Source organism: Coffea eugenioides, chromosome 6 (genome assembly GCF_003713205.1).
Source record: "Coffea eugenioides isolate CCC68of chromosome 6, Ceug_1.0, whole genome shotgun sequence".
NCBI classification, from domain to species: domain Eukaryota; kingdom Viridiplantae; phylum Streptophyta; class Magnoliopsida; order Gentianales; family Rubiaceae; genus Coffea; species Coffea eugenioides.
In genome coordinates this window covers 40,683,046-40,701,745 of record NC_040040.1, presented here as the reverse complement: position 1 = coordinate 40,701,745, position 18,700 = coordinate 40,683,046, and the positions used below count along the sequence as shown (strand labels likewise).

Genomic DNA, 18,700 nt, shown 5'->3' with positions numbered 1-18,700 from the left:
ACGTGGCAGCCCAGGAATAACCGAGTTGGGCCTCGGCCCTCAGACCCCTGGCAGCAGCCCTGGGCCGAACCGACTAGGGCTCTCAGGGGAGGCGAGGGTCCATCCCGAGGAGGTCGGGGATAATCCCCCTGAGTGCGGGATACCGACTATTCTGGGCAAGTCCCGAAACGTACGGAGGTCGGACTCCTTCACAGGTATAAATAGTAGCACACATCAACTGTACAAGGTACGCTCACTATTGGCAATTAACCTCCGACTGTCCCTACTTCCAGTGAACATTATTCGCCGGGGAACTAACTTGGCCGTCGGAGTGCCCTCGGGGACAACCCTCGGGCCCCCATCGTGAGATCACTTTTACTTGTTTTGCAGGTCTTGGATCAGCTCTCCCATCGACACCCCGAGCTCGTCAGTTCAGCTCGGTCCGGGGAAGCTCCGCGCTTCTTCATGGGACAACACCACTTTAACAAATGGGAATCATTTAGATCACATCCTGAACCTGAATGACCTGATCAAGAGAATCTGATCAATGATAGCATGTTGTTCAGAGTCATTCTCATATGCATCCTTGTCTCCATTTTCCCTTCTTTTCTTTGCCCTTCCCCAAGTTGGGACTGGATTTATTGAATCAGGTTTTCTAGAACAACTTTCCTTGCTTTTTTTAGCAGAATCAAGATCTTTTTGTTTCAAGTCAAGCACCGTCTGTAATTCCAAAACCTTTTCCCTAGCCTCTAGCTCACTTTCTCTAGGTTCAAGCATCCCCTGTTTTGAACCCAAGACCTTTTCCCTCACCTCAATCTCCTTCTCTAAACTCTTGAACTTTTCCTCTTTCTTAACAAGCTCATTTTCTCTACTCTCAATCTGTTTCTCAACCAACTCGAGCTCTCTCCAACGATCCGCTACCTGCCTCATCAATAGAACTTCTAATATCCTCTCAAAAAGCCCTCCTATCAACTTCTCTAGCTTGCTTAATTTCACTTCCCTAACTCTAATATCATCTCTTATCAAACTCCACCCTTGTTCCAAAATCAAATGACACTCTCTCTCCTTCTCCTCAAATTCCTTCGACCGAGCTTCAATGGCCTCTAGCATTAGACCAAGTTCTCTAGAACTTTCAGAAAGAGATCCTTGTACTCCATTCAGATGATTCTCTCTAGCTTCCAATTCAGTCAAAGCCTCTCGAAAACATTTTCGTATCAAGTCCAAATTTTGTTCAAATTTTCCAGATATCTCCTCCAAAACACCCATAAATAAGTGTGGTTTATAATAATGCGACAAAAAAAGGCTTAGAAAAAGCTTTTATCTCCATAAAACAAGTGCCTGTGGCAACAATTGGAGGAATATGGATGCGGCGACTATGTCGAATAATACTGAGTGTGCTGAAATGGCAACAGGTAGGGTTTCACAGCGGAGGTCTTGGCCGTCACATTGACCATTTCCGACGTCAATTGTGTTTCTTTATGTTTCTTTTACCCTTTTGGCTTTTGGCGGGGATACTTATTAAACTGATATCACCATTCTTACGTTTTTAATGAAAACATTTTTTAATCACCATTTTATCTTATATTAATTATTATTTTATTATATATATATATATATAATCACTACAGTAAATAACAATTCAAAAGGGATCGAAAATTTTCCTCCATCAGGTGCACATACTGTTTTGCATATCACATATTATCATTGCAAAAGCAGCATTTTGGCCGTGCAAAAATTTTTAGATTTTTTATTCTGTATCTATGAAGGGGCTCTGAGCCTCTGACCACCTTTTACTCAAAAAGTTTCACTCTAGGTTGTTGAACATGGACTCTAGCCAACGAAAGGACTGGAGATCGGACGTAACGGAGCCAAATTAGTGCAATGTATGTACCAATGTCGTGCGAAATTGTAATGCCTATCAATTCAGCCTATTGCATGTTTGTATTGGCTAGTTAAGGAGACTCAACCATATAAACAAAAATATTATTATTATTATTATTATTATAAGGGCAAATTATAGTTTTGGTGCTTAATATTTGGCCTGTATATTAAATTGGTCTCTAATATTTTAGCCAAAATAAATCTGGTCCTCAAAACTTTTGATTTTAGGCAAATTTAGGATAATTAATGAAAAATCACAATAACTAACAATCAAAATCAAGTTGGCTTTAGTCAAAAGTTTTGACTTTGTATTTTTAGTCCCTAATGTTTGATGTTTTGACATTTTTTTTTAGTCCCTAATGTTTGATGTTTCAATTAATGTGGTCCCTTAAATTTCAAGTAGTTATAATTCGGGCTTTAGAGACAAAATGAAATGTGAATTCAATTGCATATATGACAAATGTCTTACTAAATGCCTATAAAATTTCAAGTTTAGAGACAAAATGAAATGTGAATTCAATTACATATATGACAAATGTCTTCCTAAATGCCTATAAAATTTCATGACAACACTTCTTTTCAGAGCTAGACGAAAACACTTTATATCAACACAAGAACATCATTTAAGTAAAAAAGTATAAATTTTGTTGAATACATTACAATCGGATGACAACATATGAATAATTTATAAAATAAAAAATAAAAGGAGATCATTCTAGTATTAATATAAAAATTTATTATCATTACATTGCTAGTCTACTACACAAGTTCTTGCATGACTTGTGTACATAGGACTTAAATTGCTATAGTTAGGAATTGTAAGTATAAAATCTAGTAAAGATAAATACTATATCAAGTGCTTTTAATCATTATCAATTAATTATCAGTTAATTACTAATAGCGTAAAACAATAATTATATATATATATTACCAAAATTGGGATGGATTATACAAAAAGGAAGAAATTTATGAGAAATTAGTGCCAAAAATAAAAAAAGGTTTAATTAAAATTCCTAGTATCCATTTAACACAATTTCCTTTTAATTCGCATCTTATTTTATCCTGAAACCCATAATATCACTATTGAAATCTTAAGTGACTAAAATGATTAAAATTTCAAACATTATGGACCAAAAATACGAAGTTCAAAATTGTTGACTAATGGCAATTTGATTTTGACCATTAGTCATTGTTGAATTTCCATCAAATTTGCTTAATATTAGAAATTTTGGAGACCAAATTTGTTTTGGCTAGTATACTAGGGATTAATTTAACATATATGCTAAACATTGGGGACTCAAACTACAATTCTCCTTTATTATTATTGTAGATTGGCAGTAGATTAAGTTTGAACATACCATAACAAAGATAACCCTTTCTTACATACATACATGTCTGAGGAAGTATAAACTTATCAGTATTCAAATAGAAATTTGAAATGAAACTCGTTTAACAGACCATAGGAAACAAGATTCTTCCTAACTCTCGGTACATCAAGAACATTAATAAGAGTTATAATATTTTGACAAGTAATTCCAATTTCAACTTCACTTATTCCTACAATGGGAGCTGTGGCTGAATATTTTATGTAAAGCAACTATTCCATTTTGAGCTTGTTTCATAGATTTGAAGAATTCTTTATTTTTGCAGATATGTTTTATAGCCCTAGTACTATTAACCAACTAAGCAAAGCCATCTTCCATAAGGTTCACCTTGAAGATCATTGCAACCAGCCCTTTTCTTGCATTATTGAAAGGGGAAAAATCCACTTTTTGTCCAACTTTGAGTTAGGGACACATTTCGTTCTCAAACTTTTAGACGCACCACATTTAGTGCATGAATTAATTATTTTGGGCCACATTCGTCATTCAATTTTGACTGACTAAGAAATTGTTTTTACTTAACAGCCACATGCCAAGCACGTGACTTTCTCCATCCAAATCAAGTAATTTACTGTTTTTGGACTAAATGTGGCAAAAAATAATTAATTCATGCACTAAATGTGATACATCTAAAAGTTTGAGGACAAAATGCGTCTCTATCTTAAAGTTTGGGGACGAAAAGTGGATTTTTCTCTTATTGAAAGTCTCTTACTTCTCATTTTTAGCCTTCTTAGGAAGTTTATATTTGGACTTGCAGCGTGCAGGTTTGTTGCAATGGCAGCAGTTTCCTCTCTTATTCATTTTCTCTTTATTTTAGTGATTCTTGTATTGATCAAGTTTCTTGCCTCGAGACTTGCTCGAGTGTCCCTCTTCTTTTTTTTTTTTTTTTGGAAATGATAGGTGATTGTATTGATAAAAAACTTATAGTATTTGAGAAACGGTCCAAAGAACTATACAACGTGTACCTCGACATTTAAGGAATAGCAAAAGTTCTCTCCTCATCTCTAAAAATGCCTAAAGCATATAGGCTAAGACTTGTATTTTGGTAGAAGAATCTTGGTTCTCATCTTGTGTTTGAGAATCTTTCCTCCTTTGCATGCGAAATTCCCCCTCGACTCTTTATGGACTTGGCAACACTTTCAAGACAGATGTCTTCTCTCTTTATATCTCAAACTTCTCTTGAAATCTTTTCATGTTGGAAACAATTTGTCTATTATGGAACTCACAGCAATGATTTCATCCATATGCATATATTATTAAGTAAAACGGTTCAAAAATTTCTCAAATTTTCTGCAAATTGTACCATAAAAGGTCTCGTATCTACTATTTTATAATTGTTAAAAAGGAGAAACAAAGAACTGATCTTAATTATAGTATCCTCTTGCATGTATTTGGATTTGAATTGTCACCGTGTGGTAAATATCAAAGAGTTCATCGCTCATTTCATTAAGGATGTGGCCTCTCTAAATTTAATAATCATTGTCCCATTTTTATTTCTTTTTAGTTTCTTTAGAGATTTTTCGTCTTCTTATGTGCTAAGTTGTGGTATTGTCAAGACACATACAACCTTCATCATTTTTTGTCAACATACGGAGTTTCCTTCATCTCCATATTCACGATGTTGGTTGCCAACTCTTTCAAAGAACTAGCAGTTCTTCAAATATAGTCTTAAAGATTGTTGGAAAATAGAAATAAAGGGAATTTTTTAAATATGTATGCCAGTAGAAGAAAATTATAACCAAGTTGTGTATTATGTACACTTTCCTTAAAGCTATATTTGTCCCTTATCTAGTGCAATAAAAGGAGAAATATCCTTGAGGATAAAATAGAGTGCTTCCATATAAACCAAGTATAAGACAATAATTTTCTTAAAAGAACTTATGCCTGTTTCTTAAACCTTAGACCAAAAAATCGGTGCACTTTTACAATATAAACTAAGTATAAGACAATAATTTTCTACAGCAAGACCTTCCAACACTCAAAAGTTACACTCCAGAATTCCGGATGAACTTGTTCCATAGGTGCTCAATCTTCAAATGAGCTTGCCAGCCATGTTTTCTAAGAGATGCTAAAAATGATAGATTAGTTCTATACAATGAGTAGTTACCTGCTAATGCTTTCCTTCCAAAATTCTTGTATACTATGTAGCCAAAAATTAAAACAAAAAAAAAAAGAGAAAAGACAAGGGACAAAAGAAGAAACCCGTCCTATTGGGGTTGAGGATCGACTCGTCAATGATCGTTTAGTGACGGCGGGTCGTGCCGACAACCCAGTAATGGACAAGGGACAAAAGAAGAGCTCACAAAAATCATTAACATCAATGCCAATGGCTTTACTGACATCAACTATCTAGGAAAGCTCACTATATTTTCAGAATATGCACTCACTTAGCAACCAAAAAGTTCAGAATTCAAACACCATAATGTAGTTCCCACTGATACTTAAATCTAAACAATTTACTGTAACTTCGTAGTCATATACTATAACATATTAAAAGGAGAAGAATGCTTCCCAAAAAAAAGACCAGATTACAGAATCATACAAGAAATCTCCGTTCTTTGATCAACTCGACGTTCATAAACAAACAAATAGGCTAAAGAAAGTTTGGTAAATTTACTAGTTGGTTCAAAATCATAGAAGGTTTTGTTACGCATGGTCAAGAGGACAAGATGTGTAAACTTGTTAAATCCTTATATGTATTAAAACAAGCACCTAAGTACTGGCATAAAAAAATTGATCAAGTTGTTCTTATTATAAGCTTCATTTGGATTTCTCAAATTATATTGTAATACACAAATAAAAACAACTCCAAAAATATTACATTCATACAATATATAAAAAAACAACTCTAAATATATATATACATATATATATATATAAATACACCCCCACCAACCACCAAAAACACACCACCACCCACTGGCCCTTCCCCCTCTCTCTTCCCTCCTCCTCTCTCTTCCCCTCCTCTTTCTCCTCGCTTTTTTCCTCCACCTTCTTCCTCATTCATTCTCCTCCCCTCTTCCTCCCCTCTCCTTCTCCTTTCTCCCCACGCCTCTCCCACTACCCCTCTCCCCTTCTCCCCCTCTCTAGTCATGACCTGTGACCAGAGATAGGAGGAGGGGAAGGGGGAAGGGGAAAGGGGTGGCAGGAGAGGGTGGGGAGGAGGGAAGTGGAAGGGTGGAGTAGTAATGGGTGATTGTAAGATTTTATAAAATTTTAAAAATATTTCATTAAAATTTTAAATTTTAAAAATATCTCAAAATCTATTTTCAAAAACGTCCCAAAAACACCATTAAAAATATCTATAGTAAAAATTTTTCACTTACATTATTACAATAAAATATTTCAAAAGCATCCCTGATATCTTTTAGGTTCACCAATTTGGCAAGTGTGTTTATATAGCAAGTTTAAGGATGATAAATGTGTCATTATATGTTAATATGTTGGATGTGAACCATTAGATATTTCCCCTCCCCTCAAAAACATTTATTAATTCTAGGCTATGAAGATCGTAATGACGTGTTTACAAGTACAACAAATTATAATACTATATGTAGGCCTTCGAAGATATCATGAAGTAAATCTACAATACTATCTTGTCATTCGTTGTTTATTTTGGTTTTTGACATGTTAACCATTAAAATGACATTCCTCTTATATGTCTAAGAGGAATGTCAACAGACTCATATTTCCTTTAGATAATTTTTTATTAAAATTTTTAATTCTGACTTATTTATAAAATATTCTTCTATAAGTATGATTTATATTACAAATCACATGTATGAAAAAATTATTTTAATTTTCAATATAACTTAAACTTCATCTTATATTAAAATATATTTTTATAAAAATTTCGTGACTTCATTATAACTATCTATGAAATTTTTCGAGGTCTTAATGACTTAACAAAATTCTTCTATGTAGTTCACTTTGACTTAATTTAATTTACACACATTTTTTGCCGCTCAAAAACCACCTCGATACAAAGAGATATGGACCAATGTTCTGCATTTTTTGTTTAAACATTCTATTTTATTTTATTTTTTGGTTAAATAGTTATTAAGAGTGCAAGAGTAATGAGTGTGTTTGGTTTGCACATTATCTATACCTTATTTACATATATTGACTTACTTGTATCATCAATATATTTTTCAATCACCTTTTTATCCCACATACATCACATAAAAAAGTGCCACAGTTTTTTTTTCAAAAAAAAATATCCCAAATAATCTTCTATCCAAAAATACTCATTTTTAATTTGCAACATTTAATAGGGACTACTGGGTGAGGCATACTTAATGTGTGTGCATACTTTAGGGAAAAATAAATAATGAGAGAAAACTGTATTGGTGATATAGAGGGTAACAGAGTATAGTGATAGTTATGTAGGAGTGGAAAGTTTAGCAAATAAGATGTAGATGAAATGATAGTGAATATTGGAAGAATATATTCAGAAAACTAATTAATGACACTTATGTTTAACACCAAACCTGCTCATACTTTATATATAGAAATATTTAGTCTTGTCAACCTTGACAGAAGAAGTAAGTAAGATTTTAAATATCTCACGAGCGATTTTTAAAATCATCATATCTGAATGAAACTAAGTTTTGGAGTTAAGATGCAATTTGTTGAGTACTTTCTGGGCCAAAATAATACTTGACCAATAAGTTTAGTAGGTTAAAGTGCAATTTTGAGAAATAGTCATCTTCCCTTTTGATGCTGTAGCAGATACAGTCACCCAAGTTCCATCACCACTTGCCACCGCGTATCAGGCTATTTCTTGCCCAGGAAACCGTTTTTTTTTTTGCCATTTCGCTCTATTCATGATTACGGCCTTCTTTTGTCTTCAATTGAAACCCTCTGACAATAAATAGGAGGTCATAATCGATCCCTTGAGGCAAAAAGATCGAAAAATTTTTCAGCCTGCCTTGCGCATATCCCAACAAATTGAACACCCATCCAGCCTTAGTGCGCCAAAGTAATCCCTTCAAAACAATTTTGAAGGCATCCATATCCAGAACTTAGAGGAGTCTGTATTATTATTTTCTAGAATTTTTATAGAAAATTATTTTATAAAATTTTTATAATAATTTATTTTATAATAATTTAATATATGTAAAATAAAAAAATAATTACAAAAATTTTTGAAAGAGGGAGGAACTTCGAGGCGTAGGTGTTGGGTGGAAGAGAGATGAATTGGGAATTTTTGAAAATTTTTTTAAAACTAGCTTTACAGGTAGCCTATTCCAAAAAGTGTTCTCACGTGACAACTCCATGTCCTGTCTCCGTACTTTTTTAACGCAGGTGTAGTAAAGCTTTTCAGCAGCAGCCATAGTGCCTTTCCTGTCTATCACGTGTTGGTTGCGGATATGTTTTCAGAACCCGACCGGATATCAATGCGATCGAGTTCAGGAGTCAGGAGTTAATGGGTTCAATCGAATTCAATAGGAGTTGAACCAGATGATGTCATAAATAAAATTTATTTAAAAATTAAAATATTATATGTAAAATACTTAATAACATATTAATATTAATAAAGATATATTCATATATATTTGATGGTTTCAAATATATTTAATATAAAAATACAAATAAATTAGAGCAATTAAGTAGCAATTTATATTATTTAATAAGCATTAACAAGTTTAGAATTAAAATTATGGACTTAATTGAAAAATAACACCAAACTTTAAGACAACATTTATAAAGTATAAAATATTTGAGATATGTTAATAATTTTTAACAACTTAAGGATCAAAACATCATATTAAAAATATTTTGACCTTTCAAAAAAAGTAAAAAAAAAAAAGATAGATCGGGTTCATTTTTCCGGTCAAATCGGGTCAAAATGGCCCAACTGCTCCTCAGAAATATTGTAGCCCACTTGGGATGCAGATGGGCCTGGGTTAGATCCACGATCTGGGCCATCGTGACCGGGTTTTGACCTGATTTGATCGAGTTTTTTATTTTTCGATTTTTAGGATTAACTCGAACCGATCAACTGGCCAATTCCCCGTTTGATCGGTCGAACCAACAAGTTCGGTCCGAGTTTAAAAACAGAGGGTTGCGGGGAACCTTTTCTTCCTTTGCATAACTTGTCCTGGGATTTCTCTTAATATCATTTAATATTTTAAAAATTTTAAAAATATCACTTAACTCTTTTACTTTTGTTTTCTAAGTAACAACATTTTAAAAAATTTTAAACTAATCTTTTGCTCATTTCGCTAAATAAAAATACTTTTAAAACATTATGTTTACTCCAAGAAAAATCACCAGCTAAAAAAAAACTATAATGGTACCACTATAGCATAAAGTTTAAAAATATATATTTGAAAAATAAAAAAGATATTTGTAAAGAAATATACTGGCATCAATTTAAATCTATATGCTGAAAATTGATTTCTTATGAATCTTATATTTTTTTCAACATCTTCTTAACCTAATGCTCGAGTCTTTAAATTATAATAATCATTGTAAAAATCAATTCAAAATACATAAAAAAAATTACATCCCACTCTATTATAATCAGAAAGAGTAAACAATAAACAAAATTTATTTTACTATAATTAAAAAATGAAAAATTACATAGTCATCCAAAAAATTGAGTAAAAAAGAATATTGGAGAAAAAGGAAAAGAGCAGATAGTGACTTTTTTCTTCTTTTTATTTATTTTTTTTACTTCCATTTATTTGATATGTGAATTAAATATAAAGTAAGGGATTATATAGTCCTTTTATAATTATTAGAAATGTAAGTGATATTTTTAAAACTTTAAGGATGCAAAGTGATATTAGGAAAAAAACTTAAGGGTGGTTTCTGATATTATCCCTTTTTCTTTTATTGCGGCAATTTTTAAAAGAATATTCAAAACCTAAAGTACGACTGAAAAAGTCAAAAACAACCACCAACTCCTAGACTGGCTTCAGCTATTACTACACTTTGGCTCCGTTTGGATTAGTTGTTTTTTAGGTTGTTTTTCAAAAACAGCACTGTAGCATTTCGTTTTTGAAATACAAGTCCGTTTGGATTAGTTGTTTTTTATGTTGTTTTTCAAAAACTATATGAAAAACTTTTACTGTAGATGTTTTTTGGATTATTTTTAGAGGTATTTTTAAAACATATTTTTGGGTATTTTTATAATTTTATTTTTACATACATTTATGCTTTTATAATACATTTATAAATATTTATAAATAAATATATTTATATATTCGCTAAAAAATATATAAATGTATTATATTATATATAATATATAATATAAATATATTTATAAATGCATAAGTGTATATTATTATAAATGTATAAATGTATAAATGAATATTATATAAATGTATAAATTATAAATTTTATATTTTATATTTTTATATAAATATACATTTATGGATTTATAATACATTAATAAATATTTATAAATAAATATATTTATATAAAAATATAAAAATATATTATAAATATATTATATTATATATAATACATAATATAAATATATTTATAAATGTATAAGTGTATATTATTGTAAATTTATAAATTATAAATGTATATTATATAAATGTATAAATGTATAAATGTATAAATTATATATTTTTATATAAATATACATTTATAAATATTTATAAATAAATATATTTATGTATTTATATAAAAATATATAAATGTATTATATTACATATAATACATATTATAAATATATTTATAAATGTAAAAGTGTATATTATTATAAATGTATACATTACAAATGAATATTATATAAATGTATAAATTATAATTTTATTAATATATATTAATATTATGTATAAATGTATTAATATAATTAATATAAATGTACAAATGTATTAATATTATGTATAAATGTAAAATTAATGTTATGTATATTAATATAAATGTATTATAAATGTATTATATTATGTATAATACATAATATAAATGTATATTATAAATATACATTAATATATATATTATTTATAAATGTACATTTATATAAATGAAAAATATATATTATATTATATATAATTTATATAATATATAATATTCATATAAATATATTATAAATATGTAAAAATATTTTTTAAGTAAAATAAAATATTTATAATATGTAAAAATAAATATATAAATATTTAATATATATAATATACATTAATATTAATTATAAATATTATAATATTATAAATATGGTGTTTATATAATATTTCAATTTGTAATATTTATTGTATATTTCATTAGATAAATATTCATATTCATATAATATATAATATATAATTTTCAATTTGTATAATATACATAATATTGTATATATATAATATAATATACATAATATAATATATTATATATAATATACATTATTACATTATTACATATTATGTATATTATATATTATACCTAACATTATTAGACATTATTATACACAATAATGTACATAATAATATTATACATTAATAATGTATATATTATAATATAATGTACATAATATATTATGTATAAATATTTACACATTTATGTATACAATATTACATATTATGTATATTATATTATGTATAATATTAATGTATATAAATATTTATATAATATATAATATATATAATTTTCAATTTGTATATTTCAATTTATATTATTATAATATATATATATAATATACATAATTGAAATATACATATGTAGTTGTTTTTGATATAATGTTTGGATATGGTGGCTGCGTTTGGATTGAGTGTTTTTGCACTTATTTTTTAAAAACTGTTTTTCACATTCCAAATGCTACAGTAATGTGTATTTCAAAAACAACTTAAAAAACACCATATCCAAACAATATATCAAAAACAACTCCAAATATATTTCAATTATGTATATTTAATTTGTATATTTTAATAAGTATATTTCAATTTGTATATTTTAATTATGTATTTTAATATGAATATTTCAATTATATTTTAATATATTTTAATATGTATATTTCAATTATGTATTTTAATATGTATATTTCAATTATGTATATTATATATATATTATATTAATATAAATATATTTATTTCAATTATGTATAATATTATATATATTATATCAATTGAAATAAATATTATATATTTATATAAATACATTTATTTATATATAAATTTATTAATATATTTATTCAATTTTGTTTTATAATATATATTAATATATATTAATATGTATATTTCAATTATGTATATTATACATAAATTATATTAATAATAATGTATATTATATATATTATACATTTCTAATATTATATATTTATACATACATATTATAAATATTTTATTTTATTTATAATATATTTTTATTTATTTATAATATATTTACATAAATATTATATGTTATATAAATTATATATAATATAATATATAATATATTATACATTTATATAAATGTACATTTATACATAATATATAAATATTTATGTATATTTATAATATACATTTATATTATGTATAATATATAATATAATACATTTATACATTTATATTAATATACATAATATTAATTTTACATTTATACATAATATTAATACATGTATATATTTATATTAATTATATTAATACATTTCTACATAATATTAATATATATTTATAATTTATTAATTTATTAATTTATACATTTATATATTTATATAATATTCATTTATAATTTATACATTTTTAATAATATACACTTATACATTTAAATATACATTTATATTATGTATTATATATAATATAATACATTTATACATTTATATTAATATACATAATATTAATTTTACATTTATACATAATATCAATACATATATACATTTATATTAATTATATAAATACATTTCTACATAATATTAATATATATTTATAATATATTAATTTATACATTTATAATAATATACACTTATAATTTATAATATATTTATAATATTCATTTATAATTTATACATTTATACATTTATAATAATATACACTTATACATTTATAAATATATTTATATTATGTATTATATATAATATAATACATTTATATATTTTTATATGAATATATAAATATATGTATTTATAAATATCTATAAATGTATTATAAATGCATATTTGTATAAAAATATAAAATTTATAATTTATAATTTATACATTTATATAATATTCATTTATAATTTATTCATTTATAATAATATACATCTATACATTTGTAAATATAAATGTATTATAAATGCATAAATGTATATTTATATAAAAATATAAATATTCTAAATATTCTAAAAATACTCAAAAATATGTTTCAAAAATACCTCTAAAAATAATCCAAAAAAATCTACAGTAAAAGTTTTTCATATAGCTTTTGAAAAACAACCCCAAAAACAACTAATCCAAACGGACTTGTTTTTCAGATTCAAAATGCTACAGTGGTGTTTTTGAAAAACAAACCCAAAAACAGCTAATCCAAACGGAGCCGGTGTTTTTGGAGTTGTTTTAGAAATACACATTTACTGTAGCATTTGGGATGTGAAAAACAGTTTTTCAAAAACAGCCCCAAAAACAAGGATCCAAACACACCCTTTTGTTTTTTCGAGGGTATCCAGCGATAATGTAGCCGTGGTACACCTTTTAATAGCAAAGCCAGTTGAGCGTGTTTTGATTGAAATGATTTAAGATAAAATAATTTAATTCATAAATTTTAATTATTTTTTTTATTTCACATATATTATATCACAAAAAATATTATAGAATAGTGTATTTGGATTATAAATTATTTAAAATAATTTTATGAAAAAAATACTGTAACACTTTTTTGATATGATATATGTGAGATAAAAGATGAATGAAAAATTTGTTGATGATGCAAGCAAATAAATATACGTAAATAATCTATAAATAAAATGAAATAATAGACAATCCAAACACATTAATAATATTATCTCAAATAAATCGTCTAAACAAATTCCTATCCAAAATTTCTTTTGTAATAACAAGTTCATGCTTTTTAAAGTGTATCCAACCTGTGACTATTAAGGGGCACAATTATTATTACATTTTAACAAAATTTTGGTGTGGAAATAAGAGAGGTGCTGTAGACATATCATCATCATTTGCGTTACTTGAAAAAAAAAAGGACGAAAGATCGGTGTGTCTGGACCAGGCATTCTGCAACAGGCAAATTGGTTTTAAAAAAAAAGGAAAAACACGAATAGGTTAAGTGGATTATTCTTGAGTAAATGCAAAATTAATGTGTGTTTGAATTGTAATTTTTTTTTAAAAAAATTTATTATATTTTTATGAACATATTTTTTAATCATCTCTTTATCTAATGTATGTCAATTTCAATAGTAATTTTTTATTAAAAAATTCAGAATAAATTCCTTGTTTTTTTTTAATTTTCCATGACTGAAATTATCCTTTCCTTTTTCAACTCCAGTTTTCACCAAGTCAACCGCTCTCAAAATGTTGGATAATGGCAACCCAACGTTGATTAAGCAGAGGAGAAACCAGGTACACCATATATTTCCCCTTCTTTTGGCCGGCAAAAAAAGTCAAAATGAGGAACTCCACACTCTTTGTTCAGCAAGAAAATAGTACTACTTTTGCTAGCTGTAGTGCTGGGATTTCTTTCTCCTTTGCCCGCCCTGAAATTCGATAGTCAAGAGGAAGATCCCTGCAAAGAGATAGGGATATGGACAATGGTGTTGCATTTGTCTTGCATAATCTGGAGTTGATCCAGAACGACCTCCAAAAACCTGATTCGTATGAAACTGGATTTTCTCACCTGCGTGAAGATTTTGAGACCCTCAAGCTGAATCTGCTGTTCCTGAAAACATTTCTTCTGTGTTCCGGAATCTGGAGCAATGACCAATCGGAGGTAAGGCTTCGATCTTTCTTGTCCAAGATTGAAGCTACTGTAAACAGACCCGGGATGGATATAAAAATCCTCTATCTTAGGGCAAAACGTGTATTCGATTTGAAAAGCGTGTTCACAGATTTGAAACGCGTCGTCTCTAATTTGCTGGGAAACATCAAGTCCTTTAATAAAGAAATCATCGACATATACGAAACCTTGTCGAGTTGCAGTTCATCAGAGTCCCGCTCCCGCTTAAGAGACTGTGAACTTGTGGACTTCATAGACTCTGTTCTACAGAATCTGGTGAATCTTCTCAGCCGTCGGTGTCTTGAGTCCATGGAAGATTACAACAGTGCTTTGGCCCTTGAAGACAAGCTTACATTCTTGAAAAATTTCATTGGCTTTGCCAAATTTCTGGGTGTTGAAGAACGTGAATTGGAAGATCTGTTGGCTCACATTCAAGTTGTGGCTCTAAATGCCGCAGGTCTCACTTACAAGTGTTTGTTTTACAAGGAAGATGAAGAGATGCAGGATCCCAAGATGTGCTCCATAATCAGTGAGCTACTGGAGAAAATTAACCCCGTTGACCTCCAAGTTTATGAGACATATGTCAAAGTCCTTAAAGTTTCGAAGTCCCCAAAATCATTGCTTGCCACGCAGACAGATATGCAAATACTGCAGGATTTTAGTGATTCTCTCAGAAGTAGTCTTTGGGAGCTACTAGGGTCCAGTACCAGCTTCGCGGTTTCTGTGAAAGATCAAATGCAAAAACTCTATGCGGGACTGAGATTCTTGAGAAGCATTCTAAAGGAGCTGCCGGAGAATATGAATGAGCTAAATGATAAAATTGTAGCTGTCATTAGTGAGGCAGGAATTGTAATTTTCTCGCTCTTTCTGAATGGAGTGAAAGAAGTGGATGTTGACTCCTTAGTGGTTGGAGAATCTGCTGATTGTTGTACTATGCTGGTCAACACCAACAAGAATGTTACATTCATTGTGGCTCAGCTAAGGGGTTCAAGCATCTCAGGAAGTCTTCCCTCCTATCATAGCTTCAGAGGACAAGAAGCTTGCAAGACTACCCGTTTCAAGCCACCAAGAGGTAGAGTACCAATAACCAATGAAATTGTAGTTGGTTTCGATGATGATGCACGAAAAGTGATTAACCGACTCAAAAGAGGATCAGCAACGTTGGAAATTGTTCCCATTGTGGGAATGCCTGGACTTGGCAAGACCACTTTAGCCAAAAAAGTTTACAATAGTCCCTCAGTTGAGGCTTACTTCTATATTCGTCTTTGGTGCTCTTTTTCGCAAGAGTATGACACTAAAAATTCGTTAGTTCAAATTTTATCTTCTGATGGTAAACAGTCTAGGGTGAATGAAGAGCTCAAACTTCTGGATGAATATGATTTGGCACAAAAACTCAGGCAAATGTTAATGGGGAAAAGATATCTTATTGTTTTAGATGATGTCTGGGACATTAGGGTATGGCATGGCTTGAGCATTTCATTCCCTGACAATAGGAATGGAAGTCGAGTCCTAATTACAAGTCGACAATCTAACGTAGCTTCAGAGGTACAATTTGCTGTGGAACCTTACAATCTTCGCATACTTACTGAAGAAGAGAGTTGGGAATTATTTCAGAGGAAGGTGTTTGGAGAAGCAGATTGTCCTCAACCACTATGTATGCCTGGGAAGAAAATAGCAACAAATTGCAAGGGATTGCCTCTTACTATTGTCATCATAGCTGAAATTTTGTCAACTATAAAGGATGATGCTTGGAGTGAAGTTGCAGATAGTTTAACTTCAACCATTGTGTATGCTACAGACCAGTGCAAGAATACATTGGAGCTGAGTTATAGACGCTTACCACATCATTTGAAGCCATGCCTTCTGTACTTCGGAGCATTTCGAGAAGATCAAGAAATTGAAACTGCGAAGTTGATGAGGCTATGGATAGCTGAAGGCTTTGTACCTGCTGAAGGGCTTGTGCTAGATACAGAGCCAAAAAGAATAGAGGCTTTAGCAGAAGAATACATGATGGATCTTATTGGCAGAAACCTAGTCATGGTTGCCAAACAAAGACATATTGGTGGAGTCAAAACTTGTCGCATTCATGGTCTATTACACGAGTTTTGTAAGGAAAAAGCCAAAGAAGAAAATTTCCTACAGGTGTTGCATGGCTATGGTGAACTTTCCACTTTTAATGAGCACTCCTGCATCGAGAGGTTGTCCATTTGGTCCAAGGTAGAGCATTTTAAAAAGTCAATGCTATTTTGTCCACAAATATGCAGTCTACTATTGTTTAGTCAGATTGAAGAGTCTGATTCATTCATGGCTGATATATCATTTGTCTTTTGCATCTACAAAAGCCTTCGAGTGTTGGATTTGGAGCAAATTTTTCTGCGGTGTAAGGTCTTTCCTAGAGAAGTAGAAGCTCTTGTTAAGTTGAGATACTTGGGTGTTCAGGGTGCAGTGAGTTCCATTCCTCCCTCCATAGAGAAGCTCTCCAACTTAGAAACTTTTGTTGTGATTGCTGAATCTGGTACTGTTTCATTGCCAGATACCATATGGAATATGACCAAGTTGAGGCATCTACATGTGGTGGGCAGGAAAGTTTGTTGTTCTTTGCCGAGTGAAAATCTTGGAAACACCTCTGACCTCTGGAATTTAGACACTTTTTCCACCTTGATTGTGTCTTTAGATGACAGAGTGGAAAATATAATGAGAAAGATTCCAAATGTCCGCCAACTGAAAATCCAACTCTCAGCGGGAGGGTGCTCTACGGGAAACTGCAACATAAGCCACCTTACAAATGTAGAAACACTCGAAGTGTTTGCAGAGTCATCACCACCGAATCCTGTTCAGTTTTCTTTCCCCCTACGTTTAAAAGAGTTGGTCCTTGGAGGATTGCATCTGCCCTGGAGTAGAATTTCAGTGATTGAGGAACTACGCTACCTTGAGGTCCTTGTATTACTCAGGCTGTCATTTGTCGGAGAAAGATGGGAGTTGACACCAGGAGGGTTCCGTGAACTCAGGTGCTTGATTTTGGAAAACTTGGGTGTTGTCAAATGGGAAGACGCAACAGATAGTGGTGATGCTTTTCTGGGTCTTCAGAAGTTAAGGTTGAGTGGGGTTTTGCTATTGGAAAAGGTCCCTTCCCGTTTACAGTGGATTCCACTTCTTGAAGAGATTGAAGTACGGGACTGTACGAAGTCTCTTAAGAAGTTGGTACACAAAATTGGGAAAAAGCAGAAGGACTGGGGAAATATGAATCTGAAGATCATTGACTAGCCAGAAATCTTTAGGGCAGAATCCATGTCAAACGTTGAGAGGTAAACTCATTCTTTTAATTTTGTCATTGTCAATGCGTGGTAGAATGAACACTCTGTATAACTAATATTTGCGCTACTAATTGGCATATCGGTTGGAATAAGGGGAAAAGTTGGGTTTAGATGGTACTATATCTGAAATCCGTGGTATGCATATCTGCCTTCAATTGCATTTCAGAATTTTCTTCTGAAAGGTATATCTCATATTGTCTCTGAGGACTTATTTGCATATCTTTCTTATTCCAAGAACTTATTTTGTTTCATATTCTAGCTACATGATCTGAAGTATTACTTCTTGTGTACTAATATTGTCTTGTACCAT

At 30.1% G+C, this 18,700-nt stretch overlaps 1 protein-coding gene across 1 annotated transcript; it reads left to right on the top strand.

Annotated features, from left to right (window-relative positions):
* Positions 1-14,884: 14,884 nt before the first annotated feature.
* On the top strand, positions 14,885-18,340 carry LOC113774162 (putative late blight resistance protein homolog R1B-17). The gene has a single exon (XM_027318729.1). It carries the CDS (start codon positions 14,885-14,887, stop codon positions 18,338-18,340), a length of 3,456 nt encoding a protein of 1,151 aa, XP_027174530.1.
* Positions 18,341-18,700: the final 360 nt, after the last annotated feature.